At 37.7% G+C, this 14959-nt stretch overlaps 1 protein-coding gene across 7 annotated transcripts in view; it reads left to right on the top strand.

The window, feature by feature from the left end:
• NHLRC2 (NHL repeat containing 2) overlaps positions 1-14959 on the top strand; it is an 89050-nt gene that overhangs the window by 34123 nt on the left and 39968 nt on the right. For all 7 annotated transcript variants that reach the window (XM_073354320.1, XM_073354322.1, XM_073354318.1 and 4 more), the window contains exons 6-10: positions 6020-6119; positions 6431-6662; positions 7120-7242; positions 11300-11509; positions 13607-13832. In XM_073354320.1, coding sequence (XP_073210421.1) covers positions 6020-6119; positions 6431-6662; positions 7120-7242; positions 11300-11509; positions 13607-13832 — 891 coding nt within the window. The remainder of the gene's footprint in view (positions 1-6019; positions 6120-6430; positions 6663-7119; positions 7243-11299; positions 11510-13606; positions 13833-14959) is intronic.

Below are 14959 nucleotides of genomic sequence, written 5' to 3'. Positions count from 1 at the left end.
TTGAACTTTGGCTCTTTGTTATCACAGAGTTTGACTATTTTAGGCTCTCTAAACGCACATTTCTCGTGACCTCATTACACAATGTGTATTTTAATTTACAGAAGATCTTGTAATAGAAATATAATTGGAATGTAACAGTAGGGGCTACAGATGTATTTGTGAATGAGATCCCAAAATACCCAGATACGTATTTGTAAAGGAAAACTTAAGGGTCTTTCTTTCAAATATTTGGAGAACAAAATTAAAAATTGCTCAGTAGTGAGGACAGGGCTCGACAAATGAGTGGAAGGTGACACTGGGATTTTATTTCCCATATCAAAAGTACTTAAAGAGAAAAAGTCTTTTGAGAAATGTGATATAAAAAAGTCACAGCAAAACGTCATGCCAAGCTTTAGCAAAGCTTTTGACACGGTCTCCCACAGTATTCTTGTCAGCAAGTTAAGGAAGTATGGGCTGGATGAATGCACTATAAGGTGGGTAGAAAGCTGGCTAGATTGTCGGGCTCAACAGGTAGTGATCAATGGCTCCATGTCTAGTTGGCAGCCGGTATCAAGTGGAGTGCCCCAAGGGTCGGTCCTGGGGCCGGTTTTGTTCAATATCTTCATAAATGATCTGTAGGATGGTGTGGATTGCACTCTCAGCAAATTTGCGGATGATACTAAACTGGGAGGAGTGGTAGATACGCTGGAGGGGAGGGATAGGATACAGAAGGACCTAGACAAATTGGAGGATTGGGCCAAAAGAAATCTGATGAGGTTCAATAAGGTTAAGTGCAGGGTCCTGCACTTAGGACGGAAGAACCCAATGCACAGCTACAGACTAGGGACCGAATGGTTAGGCAGCAGTTCTGCGGAAAAGGACCTAGGGGTGACAGTGGACGAGAAGCTGGATATGAGTCAGCAGTGTGCCCTTGTTGCCAAGAAGGCCAATGGCATTTTGGGATGTATAAGTAGGGGCATAGCGAGCAGATCGAGGGACGTGATCGTTCCCCTCTATTCGACATTGGTGAGGCCTCATCTGGAGTACTGTGTCCAGTTTTGGGCCCACACTTCAAGAAGGATGTGGATAAATTGGAGAGAGTCCAGCGAAGGGCAACAAAAATGATTAGGGGTCTGGAACACATGACTTATGAAGAGAGGCTGAGGGAACTGGGATTGTTTAGTCTGCAGAAGAGAAGAATGAGGGGGGATTTGATAGCTGCTTTCAACTACCTGAAAGGGGGTTCCAAAGAGGATGGCTCTAGACTGTTCTCAATGGTAGCAGATGACAGAACGAGGAGTAATGGTCTCAAGTTGCAGTGGGGGAGGTTTAGATTGGATATTAGGAAAAACTTTTTCACTAAGAGGGTGGTGAAACACTGGAATGCGTTACCTAGGGAGGTGGTAGAATCTCCTTCCTTAGAGGTTTTTAAGGTCAGGCTTGACAAAGCCCTGGCTGGGATGATTTAACTGGGAATTGGTCCTGCTTCGAGCAGGGGGTTGGACTAGATGACCTTCTGGGGTCCCTTCCAACCCTGATATTCTATGATTCTATGCACAAGTGGAGTAGCCAGGAAATTTTTCACTGTTTTGGAAAGATTTCATAGTGTGTGATTTCCTTGTACATATTATCTGAATGTATGGAACAGCTGTCTTCAGCCTTGCTTACAAAACTCACAGAAGGAAAGAATAAATAGATATAATGGGAAGTTTCACATGTCCTAAACAAGTTGTATCCTGGGTTCTCCACCCCTATCCGGCAAGTGTAATAATTCCTAAATTGGTAGTGTTTTTCCATTTAGGCTTCTGAAGGGAAACTAATCGGGGAGAGACTTTGCACAGAGTTGATATAGTTTTGTGTGGTCAAGTAGTCAGCTACTCTGGCATACTTCGTAACAACTACACAGCAATCAATTTAAGCTATTGACTTCTATTTACTGTCCTTTATCAAGCCAAAAGAGTGGTGTTTAGGGGATAAGATTGGTGTTTAAGGGATTATTAAAATGCCTTATATTCCATTAATAATTTAAATGTACATAATAGAAATATGTTACAAGAAAAAAATGGGTGTTTTTAATGTTACAAAAACTGCCTTTTACTAGAAAAAGATCTTTTGAACAGAAATAACAAGGAAACACTTCATTCCATAGAGTGTAATGAACTGTAAAGGTGAACTTATAAAACTTAATTTGACAGCTGTAATGTCTAATAATTTAGACTTCTCTGAATTTTGAGAAAGCAGATGATTATGATCCTTTCTGATAGTAAAATGAAATGTTGGTTCTAGCAAAGTTGTCAACGTAACAGAAGGCAAATTTGGTATTTCCCAATCTGCAAATTTACAATGTACTTTGTAAAATATTATGATATTTCTACATGCAATGGTGATTGCATGTTCTGTTTTCCACAGTCAGTAACTTTGTTCTGTTAATCATATTAAGACTGTGATTAAAAAACCTAAACAGTGGGCATTAATAAATGTATTGTGAATTAGATTCCTAAGCACTGTTTGAAGTTCTGAATTTTTTTCTGTACTGTGAATGCCAGATGCATAGCTGCCAAAAATAAACATGCTTGACAACTCCTAAAGAGATTTTTAAGTTGTCTTCTGTTGTTCTAATTCAATGTTAAAAGTTCTTTGGAATGTTATCTAGTTTAAGGGGGAAATTACCATTATTGCTGCTCAATACTTTTAATATATTTTAATATATTATCAAAACAAGATATGTAAGCATGCTTAGCTGTCTATCTTTGATTTTTCTATAGTACCCATCACTGTAAATATCAGAGCACTGAAGTGTTAATCTAGATCTGCATATTGATGTTCATAGTGGGCTTTATCAAGGATTCTGCTCTTTACCTTTTCCATGTTTTAGGAAGCAGTGTTAGCTTTCTATTTTAGGAAGCAGGGTTAGGTTTCTGTTTTGTTTTTTAATACACTTTGGATATGCTGGTAAAGATTTGGTTGAAAATTAATATTGCATTATTTGTTCCTGTTGTAATCTTCATCCTCTCTGGTCTCTTCTGCAGCCTTTGTTTGACATTCCTTGCTGTTTTATGTCTAACTTTGATTGAAAGTTCATCAAGTCAAGGATTTGTCTTAATTTTTTTCCTCCAGCGGGCCCTGTGCACCTGTGGAGATGTGTAAACCTACTTTGCCATGAAATTTAAGAAAAGGAATTGTATTTTGCACATGCAGCAAGGCTTTGTGCTCTTTCTGCAACTGCAGTTAACTTACAAAGAAAACTCCAAGAACTGTGCTGTTTCACACACACACATGTTTTTTGCCTGATAAAACAGTATGTATGTGATTTTGCTGTTTTATAATGCAAAAAAAGCACAGGAATTTTAACTCCCTAAAATACAGGGAAGAAAAAATCAAAAAGGACAAAATCCCCACCTACTCGTAATGGTACAGACTCAAGCTATGGCCATCTTTCTTGGATTTACTCTCTCTATATTTGAATCAGGCTGAGGGAATGATCTAAGGACTTTTTTTTTTTCTTCAGTGAGATAATCCACTAATTTGTAGGTATTGGGTGAAATCCTGGCCCTACTGAAGTTAACTGCCAAACTCCCAGTGACTTCAGTGGGGCCATGATTTCACCCATTTTGCCTATCTACATATACTTAAACATGAGTGTGGTCTGCTGCATGAAAGTTATTCTTTCTTGCCTCTTATATGTTGGCAAGGGATGTGTGTACTAACAGATTTCTCCCCTATTTTTTTCAAAAAAAGATAAAATTAGTAGATGGGAAAAATATTTGCAATCTTCAGTCTAGTTAGGAAATGTTAGTGCTGCCGTCCAAGAGACATGGCTTTGATTCCCAGCCTCTTTATCTCCAGACTGGAAGTAGGCATGCAGTCCCAGGACAGTGGAGGCTGGAAATTTGCTGTAATCCTGGGAATGTGATCCTTTGACAGAGATTGTTACTGACTAGTTATAAAGTAAATCCTTTCCAGTCCTCCTTGCTGAAAAAATTGTGGTTATGGCACAGGCCCCAATCCAGCAATCACTTATGCATGTGTTTAACTTTACTTTGTGATTTAGTCAACCTTAAGCATGTGCTACTATTAAGTATGTTCATGAATGTTTGCAAGATCAGGGCCATAGACCCTTAACAGTAAGGATATAGAAGAGAGGAAAATAGGGGATCCCAGAAACTCCAGAAGTAAAGTGGAGATCTGCTTGGGGAAAAGTGCAATTTGAAACGATGTCGATATAATTTTCTTATTTTGCAAAACAAATGCTGTCACATGAAATAATGCATCAAAAGCTATAATTTGTGAGTGAATCTTTATAATACAACTATATCATATTAACAAGAAAAACTTCTGCTTTGATACTGCAAGCAGCACTAGAGATAAAACTATGCATTCCCAAATAAGGAGAAACTACATTGGATTTAAAAAAACCTTCCAAGATAGATTGGAATGTAGTATTTAATTGTGTAAACGTAAAAGAATTACTTTGTTCTTTTTATTGGATAATTATTTTATAATAAAGCCTTTGAAAATAAATAAATCCTCACCATACAAGGATTATAAGGAGTACTTGGTATTATCACATTAACTGCAGTGAGAGTAAAGTCTAGTTCAGCATTTGGTTTCCTCCCTGCTTTTGTCGGTGTCTTCTTTCTATGTATTCTCCTGGTTTTGCTGTTTTTTTTCTAAATTGCTGCTGCTTCAAAGTAGAGCACTTTCTGTCATTCATGTAAGAAGAATAAACTTTTGTAATATGTCTATCATCAGAGCACTGTATAACAAACTAAGTGACTTACTTTTAAAAATACCCACGGATATGCTATGACAGATGTTAATAGTTTTGCTTTTCTGTGATAATTTTGAGATTAGAGATCTTTTCTTGTTTCTCATAATCCAAACATTTGGTCTGTTGCCATATCTGTTTCTTTTTTGTTGTTGTTGTTGATCTAATAGTTGTCTTAGAAAGAACTACTTGACTTGCATGACTACAGTTGTTGAGTATTTTTCACAGTTCTTCTGTCTCCATTCTTTGGGGAGAGAGGGACATTTCTTTATACCAATATTTCATATATTTAATAAAACTTAAAATAAATACTGATACTTGGTTTCTCTGCAACACATTTAGTGGGTTCTACAGGCACTTAATTTGAAAAGAATATTTAGATTTTATTATCTTTACACCATCTTTCAATGTTTAATTTTCATTGAATAGAAATGCCTGTATTTGAACAATATTAGAATTAGTCTTTCTAGGTTGGATTTTCATAAGCTGTCAGTGTTGGCCTAACTGCTGTCACTGAAATCTATGGGAGCTTTTGAAATCCTGAGTGCTTTTAAAAATCCTACCCCACATTCTGATTTTGGTAGAGCATCTTTGCATACTCATCATTCCCAAACATCATCCTGTAATCACCACTCTCTATCTTGTTGCAAGAATACATCTGAAATCCATGACTTCAACAACTAATTTTTTTTAACTTTGCTTTTTTTCTCGATCATATAATTCTTTATGGTGTTGTCCCAGTTGTTGTTCAGATGCTCACTTAAATATTTAGTTCACTTAGGACATGTACAATGGTAATCTGAGTGTGGTTGCTGGTGAGTATTTGCTTCAGGTTGGGGGGCTGTCTGTAAGAAAGGGCTGGCCTGTCTCCCAAGATTTGTGAGAGTGATGGGTCATCCTTCAGGATAGCTTGTAAATCCTTGATGATGCATTGGAGAGGTTTTAGTTGGGGGCTGAAGGTGATAGCTAGTGGTGTTCTGTTGTTTTCTTTGTTGGGCCTGTGCTGTAGATATCGTTATTCAATATTATTGTTGGGACACTGAGTAAAATGTATATCCACTATCAGAATGACTGCTGACTGCATTTCCTAGTAGAGGTGGTATCTTCAACAAAGATTAAAAGGTACAACTTTTTCTCCCCTAGTAAAGCTACAGAAGAATAATGGCTAAGTAACTGAAAGTAATTCACTTTTTTTTCATGACCGAGGTAATTCCTTTTTGCAAATGTTGCCCGAGGTCCATTCTACGATATTTATACTCATATTTGGTAAAGTTTCAGGGACCCATGAAGATGATGTTCTATGGATAGCCATGGCAGGTACTCACCAAGTCTGGGCTCTCATGTTGGAATGCGGAAAACTCCCAAAAGGAAGGTACGCCACTATAATGATAGATATTAGAAACAGCTGTTTAGCTTTTGATGAGCAAGAGCCTTTAAACTTCAAGGAGACTTATCCTCTTGGAAAACACTTATACATACATTTAATTAAATATTGTTTTACTTTGCATTATGCTAAATCATTTAAGTATCAATTATAAACCAAGGTGAAATACAAATTAAAATAAAAGCAGTTCAAATACCATTATTTTGGTAACTTATATTTACCAAACAGAAACTATATAAGAATTCTGAAAGAACTATTTCAGACTTGTCTTTGAACCTGGGCACTTGTTTTTTCTTCAGTGATTTAAAGAAAGGAACCTGCCTTCGATTTGCTGGGAGTGGGAATGAAGAGAACCGAAACAATGCATACCCCCATAAGGCAGCCTTTGCCCAGCCTTCAGGTCTTTCTCTGGCTTCTGAAGAACCCTGGAACTGTATTTTTGTAGCAGACAGTGAGAGCAGCACTGTGCGAACAATCTCACTGAAAGATGGAGCAGTGAAACATCTTGTAGGAGGAGAGAGAGATCCATTGGTAATAGACTAACACACAACTTCGGTCTTCCCAGCGTCACCCTACCAATATTCCTCAAGCCTGATCTGGAGGAACCACTTTTAGGGGCAAGAGGGTAGTTCTGTCTCCAGGCTCATTCATTTCTTAATTTCACTGTTTAGTGTCTAAGCACAAGTTTTGTAATGCAGATTGTTGGTCAACAAGAACTGGACTGACCAACTCATTCACAAAATCCACTGAATAACCATGTATGGCAGTGACTTTTGATTGCTATTGAAATGGGCTGGATTGGTGGCCTAGAATGCAAAGGCTCCACACCCATATCCAGTCCCCTGAGTGCTTCATTTCCCATGAGTGCATTTTTTAAAAATTAGCCAGTTAATTTCCATTTAATTACGGTGATTTGCACTGTCTACTGCCTTATGTCAACATTGCATAACCAACTAATTGTACAAATTTAATTAATTCACTCCTTTAGAATTTGTTTGCCTTTGGTGATGTAGATGAAGCAGGAATAAATGCAAAGCTGCAGCACCCCCTTGGTGTAACTTGGGACAAGAAAAGGAAACTGCTTTATGTAGCAGATTCCTATAATCATAAGGTAAGTCGGTATAATATATTATGCAAAACAGTATTTATGTAACTCATTTCACCACCAGCATCAGAGTCAGGTAGCATCAGAAAAGCATGTCTCTATAGTTCAGTAACATAAAATTGTATTATAAGGAAGTAAATGACATACTTTTTTTTTTTTCTTGTTTTTGATCTCGGACTTTTATCTGGTCACCTGGTTTACTGGGTGTCTAGATTTGTGTACTGATGGGCAGATACACTTGCTGGGGAAGCTAAAATAAAGCTCCAAACAACAGTTCAGTCCAAGGCCCTTTCCTCAGGGCTGGTTTTATTAACACAAAAAGATGCAAAACAAGAGCAGAGTAATTCAGAATGCTTGGTCACAGCCACCAGAGGTCTTTTCAGCTTTGAGCAATTTGGAAAGAGGATATGCCCCTCATCCGTTTAGCCTCCTATATCTCTGAGAGATAGAAGGGTTGGTGGTTATGCTCATTGGCTCATCAATGGGCCAGTCATGAGGTGAGATAAAGATTGTGACATGTAGATGTTTTATATCCCTATTTTTGTGAGTGTTGTAATTCCTCATTGATTTGTTTTAATTGAGTACATAAGCTAATTATTTACCCTGGCCAGGTCTACACAACTTTGTGTTGGTTAGCGATGTGATTCTCCACCTCTTCCCCCACCCCCACACTGACTTTTCTATACGGGCAAAATCCTAGTGTAGGCAGAATTTTACTGGCATAAAAGAGCTTTTGTCTGTATAGCTTTTTTTGCTCAGGGAATCATTATAAACTGTATTGTCAAGAGCACCTTTTTATGCTATAAACTGTGTCTATACTACGATGGATTGCCAGCATAGCTATACCAGCAAACCTTTTCTACTATAGGCTAACCCTAAATCTTTTTAAAGAAGGGTTAGACTCTATGAATAGAGGGTGAAATCCTGGTCTTAGTGAAGTCAGTGAATGTTTTGCCATTGACTTCATTAGGGCAAGGATTTCATCTAGTGTATAAAATGCCTTCATGTTTAGATTTAAAGTGATTGAATGCTTGTTAGAAGAATTTTGAAGCTATAGCATTTGATACATAAAACAAAGGAATTGTCTTTGGAAGAAGGCTTAGATTTTTTTAAGAGCTGCATCGGATTATATTTTGGAAAAAGTTTTAATTAAATTATCCAATTCTCATTAAAAATTCTTATTACATTAGAAAATTATTTCTTCACATACAAGAGCAGAAAACTTTTATCAAAAAATCTTTGTCTGTGGTTATAATTTTTAATAATTACATTGTTTTGCATGAAAGACCAGTTGAGAGGTAATATTGGACCAAACTGTTGGTGAGAGAGAGCAGCTTTCAAGCTTACACACCAACAGAAGTTGGAACAACGAAAGATGTTGCCTCACCCACCTTGTCTCTCTAATATACAGGGACCCAAATGGCTACAATAACACCGCATACAGTTGTTCAGCATGAACAGCTGTACCTTTAAATTAAAAAATGACAATTTAAGAATAGCAAAATGTTACTCAAGTTAGCAAAAAAATGCTGAATCTTGTAAATTATTTTCTTGATGTGCCTTTAATCCTGAGTTTGCTTAAGCATGTTAAGATTATTTATTCTTAGTAATAAAATAATCACCTGGATAGTAATAAATTATTCCCAAAATTATATGGGTTTTTTGTTTGTTTTTTCACTTAAGCTGAAGAGTTAAGTATCTAATGTTACTCAATAATTCTCCAATTTGCAATGGTAGATATTTAAATAAAAGACTCTTTTCTTAAACAAATAGAAAAGTAAATATTTGGTATATATTTTTCTGCAATACTTTCAAAGAAAATTTTATTTATTCTTTTAAAAACTGTTCAAGAGCCAGGAGCAAAGCAAGTTGGCAGGCTTCATTTTTTATATGTTACAGGAAACATGCCATTCAGCAACATACAGCTGTAGATACCACATTGATAGATGGCTTAGAAATACCTGATGAGAGAGAGCACTGAATAAAGACCAAAAGAAGGAAAGTTGTCCAGCAGGGAAGCATGGGAAGTCAACAAAAGAAAGAAGCAGTTGGGATATGTATTAAAAACAATATAAATACCCACCAGATTTTTAATTATGAGGCAGTACTTCCATCCTTGGATTGTGGTGATAACATAACCCACTCAGGTTTCAGAGTAGCAGCCGTGTTAGATGCTGGTGGGATGGAATTCCATCCAAGGAATTCCACCATGATTTCAACAATTTCCCTCCCACCATCAACCTCAGCCTGGACCAGAGCACACAAGAGATCCACTTCCTGGACACTACGGTGCTAATAAGCGATGGTCACATAAACACCACCCTATACCGGAAACCTACTGACCGCTATACTTACCTACATGCCTCCAGCTTTCATCCAGACCACACCACACGATCCATTGTCTACAGCCAAGCTTTACGATACAACCGCATTTGCTCCAGCCTCTCAGACAGAGACAAACACCTACAAGGTATCTATCAACCATTCTTACAACTACAATACCCACCTGCCCTGAAGTGAAGAAACAGATTAACAGAGCCAGAGAGTACCCAGAAGTTACCTACTACAGGACAGGCCCAACAAAGAAAATAACAGAACGCCACTAGCCATCACCTTCAGCCCCCAACTTAAACCTCTCCAACGCATCATCAAGGATCTACAACCTATCCTGAAGGATGACCCATCACTCTCACAGATCTTGGGAGACAGGCCAGTCCTTGCTTACAGACAGCCCCCCAATCTGAAGCAAATACTCACCAGCAACCACACAACAAAAACACTAACCCAGGAACCTATCCTTGCAACAAAGCCCGTTGCCAACTGTGTCCACATATCTATTCAGGGGATACCATCCTAGGGCCTAATCACATCAGCCACACTATCAGAGGCTCGTTCACCTGCACATCTACCAATGTGATGTATGCCATCATGTGCCAGCAATGCCCCTCTTCCCGTGTACATTGGCCAAAACTGGACAGTCTCTACGTAAAAGAATAAATGGACACAAATCAGACGTCAAGAATAATAACATTCAAAAACCAGTCAGAGAACACTGCAATCTCTTTGGTCACTCAATTACAGACCTAAAAGTGGCAATTCTTTAAGAAAAAAACTTCAAAAACAGACTCCAACGAGAGACTGCTGAATTGGAATTAATTTGCAAACTGGATACAATTAACTTAGGCTTGAATAAAGACTGGGAGTGGATGGGTCATTACACAAAGTAAAACTACTTCCCCTTGTTTATTTCCCCTTCTGCTGTTCTTGTCAACTGCTGGAAATGGCCCACCTTGATTATCACTACAAAAGGTTGTCCCGTCCATCCGTCTCCCCCCCGTCCCTCCCGCGCACGCTCTCCTGCTGGTAATAGCTCTCCTTTCCTGGTCACTCTTGTTACAGTCTGTATGGTAACACCCATTATTTCATGTTCTCAGTGTATATAAAATCTCCCCACTTTATTTTCCACTGCATGCATCTGATGAGGTGAGCTGTGAGCTCATGAAATCTTATGCTCTAATAAATTTGTTAGTCTCTAAGGTGCCACAAGTACTCCTTTTCTTATAACCCACTCAGACATCTCTCTTATAGTTTACATTGCCGACCTATGAAGTAGAACTATAGCCCTGTACTCTACTTCATAGCTAACAGAAAACTGTTCTGTTGTTTTCTACATTTAGGACATACATTTAGTTCACTCAAGACTAATTTGATATGAGTTTGGTTACTTTTAGTCTTTGGTTAGGTAGCCTGTTCTAGAAAAAATGTAATTAACTTATTTACTATTTATATGTCCTGCATATATATTTCTAGCTTTATTTTCAGGAAAAAAGGGAAATTGGCCAATAATTTCAAAACTGACTAGTGAATTTGGGTGCCTCAGTTTTTAGGTATCCAACCTGAGACACCTAAAGGTATCTCGATTTTCAAAGTGCTAAGTGGTGTGTCAAGGTGGGCACTCAATAATTAGGGTACCCAAAATTGTTGGTGACTCTTGAAAACACTAGCCATAAGATTTTGTTATATTTCTGATGACTTTTCAGAGTTTTCATTTTGTTTTCCTTAGGTTAAGTTTGTAGATCCCAAAATGAAGAATTGTGCTACACTGGCAGGTACAGGAGAAGCAAGTAATGTTGTTGGTTCCAGCCTTACGCAGTCAACTTTCAATGAACCAGGAGGATTATGTGTTGAAGAGAATGGCCGTCTGCTCTATATTGCTGACACAAATAATCATCAAATTAAAGTGCTGGACTTAGAAACAAAAATTGTTTCTATGGCAAGTAAAACTTACTGAAAGTTTTTGACACAAGATTTTGTTAGGGTAAATTATTACTATAGGTTTTTCCTACTATATGAGCCTACATAATCGGCTCATAGTGATTTGGGGTGGAATAAAATAGCATAGTTGGTGAATTTATTCAGTGCAGTAAATGTATACCTGTAATATTTTGTGATAATCGGACAAACAGAAAAGCTGTCTACTTTAAGGATATCCTGTTAGGCTTAAAATAAATATGCCATCTCTGCTCGGAGTTTGGGAAGGACACTTATGCATAGAGAAAGATATTGATAAACTTGCATGAAAGAGTTAGAATACAGAAACTTCATCCCTCCAGAAATAGTCTCTGTTGGCCCAGTCCTGCAAGATGTTGATTACCTAATCAGGGCCCTGAACAACCACAACTCGTATTGGAATTAATATGAGTTCAGATTGCTGAGCAGCTCACCAGATCAAGTCCCAAAAGAAAGGGCTGGTAAGACCCTCTTGCTGATATTGTTGCATGTACAGTTGCCAGTGTCTGTAGTTCTCCAGCTATCTTTCTGATTTCTAATGAAGGCAAAAGGCATATGGAAGAGTAGGAATGCAAAACACAGCACAACAAAGTTCACTTGCAACAAAGACCTTGAGAATGGTAGCGTGCTGTTTTTATTTCATGTGTCCATCAGTGGGGAAGCAAAATACCCCGTCACTCTCTTATAAACACATGTATTGCTCATAAATATGTGTTTGTTTTATTAAATTGGATGTTTTCCACATCCAGTACAGCTACAATGTTTAGCACTGACAGCTATTTTTTTTAATGGCCCTTAATCTTGCATGAGCAAATACAGAGTTTTGTGTGTTCCTGATTTCTTCACAAATAAGTGGTCAAGTTAAGTGCCCTTTCAAAACTGGATTCCACCTTATTTGCTTATTACAAATAAGGCAAAACAGATGTGAATGAATGATGATATCATTTCTCTGTCTGATGATGGCATGATATATAGCTGAGTAGCTATTGCCATGTAGGTACACCGACACAAAGGCTAAACTGTCTTCCTCAGAACTGTGTAGTGTATTTAAATAAATTTGGTAACTTCTACATTTTAATGTGTTTAATATTTAAATACCAACTGTACAGTGCTTCCTGTATGACAGTGGTTCTCAACCAGGGGATTCGTCAGCTGATCTAGATCAGTGTTTCTCAACCTGGGGGATTAGGGAGATTTAGGGGGATTGCAGGTGCAGGGCTGGCATTAGGGAGTGGCAAGCAGGGCAGTTGCCAAAGACCCCACACCACAGGGGTTTCCACAAAGCCAAGTTACTTCCTTCAGCCCCATTGCCTGGGGCTTGGACTTCAGAGAAGGCTTATAAGTGAAAAACAGGCTCAATTATCACACTGAAATGCAAGTACAATATTTATATTCCAATTGATTTATAATCATATGGTGAAAATAAGCAATTTTTCAGTAATAGTGTGCTGTGACACTTCTGTATTTTTATGTCTCATTTTGTAAGCAAGTAGTTTTTAAGTTAGCTGAAACTTGGGGTACGCAAGGCAAATCAGACTCCTGAAAGGGGTATAGTAGTCTGGAAAGATTGAGAACCACTGCTATATGAGATAATCATGTCCTGGACTGCATAATCTGCACAGTCGAAGACCAAGAATTTTATTATCTCAGAATAGTTTATTTCCAAGCTAACAGAAAGCACTCTTGGGTTATTATTAAACTGGTATCTGCAACTAAATTATTCAAATTTTAAGTGAGAGAAGACAAAAAAAAATCACAAAAAAATAGATGTGGGTGTTGATATTGCTTCAAGGTAAATTATTTTCTTTTCTTTTTTTTAAATAAAATTTCTCTTGGCATTTCCCTTTCCCTCTCCCATCAGTGCAGAATTTCTGAATGCTGGTTAAGAGGGTTCCAGTTCTATACAGTAAATATATTGAAATGTATAAATCTTAATTTCAGTACAAATTCCTTGTTCACCCACTAGCTGTGTATTTTGGTGATATGAATTTATAATTGCAAGATGCTCTGCAGTCTTATACCATAAAGCAGGCTTTCAAATAGAAATACTAGTTCATATTTCTTTTGGTTTCTTTGACAGCTGCCTATCCTGAACACTGAAATGTTTGATGTTGTAGATCATCCATTTGTCCAAAACAATAAGACGGCAAACATCCCCAAACTGCCTAAATCTGCACCAAACATCCAGCTTCCTTCATTGAGTGTAACCCCCGGCCAGACCCTTCGTTTTTTATTCAGGTTAAGCCTTCCTGCAAATATGAAGCTGACTGAAGAAGCACCCAGTTCCTGGTTTCTCACAGCAGAAGGTAAAGTGCCTGCATTTTTAGAAAGACCGCATATATTGCAGCCTTGGAAAGTTTTACTAGCTCACTCATCCAGAGTGAATAATGTATTTGATAATGTATAATGTATTTGACAGACAAGTAAAATACCAAGTTTTGTTCATTATCAACAATCAGAGCCCAGCCCCTTTATGCTCTTTAGATGGTTGCCCTCCCGTTGTCTTCTGGGGATGGGCTGCTCCACCCTCATCATCTGTCTTTTGGGATGGTGACAGATCTACTAAGAATTTTTAGCAGGAAAGATGATGTACACCATTTATGGAAATCACATTTTTATCCTGAGTGAGAACTTATTTTCAAGTTAAACCAAAATTTGAACCTGATTCACCATACTACATATACACACATACAGAGCAAGGCACACAGTTACACTAGAGGGTGGATTGTATTGTTGTTAGTTCACTGGAAACAAGGTGAACTGGATTCTTTTCCTCACTCTTCTGCTGACTTCTTGTGTAATCTCTCTGTGCCTATGTGTAAAATGGGACAAATAATAATACTTCCTTGCTGAGTGTTGTGAACGTAAGCTCATTGTCTCCTAGGTGCTCAGTTGTTATACTTATATTACATTTATAAGCACCATAGAAGAGTGCATTAAAATGTTTTCTGTACATTCATGATGTGTAGTGCAATAATGTTGTTCATGCTAAGGCCTGGCTCAAATACTAGTAGTTGCCTACATTTATGCCTTTTTCTATGGAATACGGTACATTTTCCATCTCACCGTAATTTCTAACGTATCTGAAAAATATTGCTAAAGTTCAAAGGAAAATTTATGTACGCATTAGCCTGAAAGTTTGAAAAATTAGGAAGCTCATCTCACCTGGAATTAACTTAAATATACTTCTGAAAATGGGTGGATGTTTTTATTACAGGCACACTACAAAGAAAACTAAAAAAATATATCCTCCAAAACATATGTAAAGTATCCCTTGATAACATTTCTGTCTCTTTGCCAATTGTGAGTCCGACCTTTGTTCAGACAAAGGCCATATGTTGGACTAATCTAAGAATGGCACAAATGCTCCCCGTTGATTGATTTTGCAGTAAAGAATCTCCACAATCAACTGGGAAACTGGTGTGTGAGCATC

The sequence above is a fragment of the Lepidochelys kempii genome, chromosome 7 (genome assembly GCF_965140265.1).
Source record: "Lepidochelys kempii isolate rLepKem1 chromosome 7, rLepKem1.hap2, whole genome shotgun sequence".
NCBI classification, from domain to species: domain Eukaryota; kingdom Metazoa; phylum Chordata; order Testudines; family Cheloniidae; genus Lepidochelys; species Lepidochelys kempii.
The sequence above is the reverse complement of the archived record's forward strand: the minus strand, read 5'-3'. Positions and strand labels throughout refer to the sequence as shown.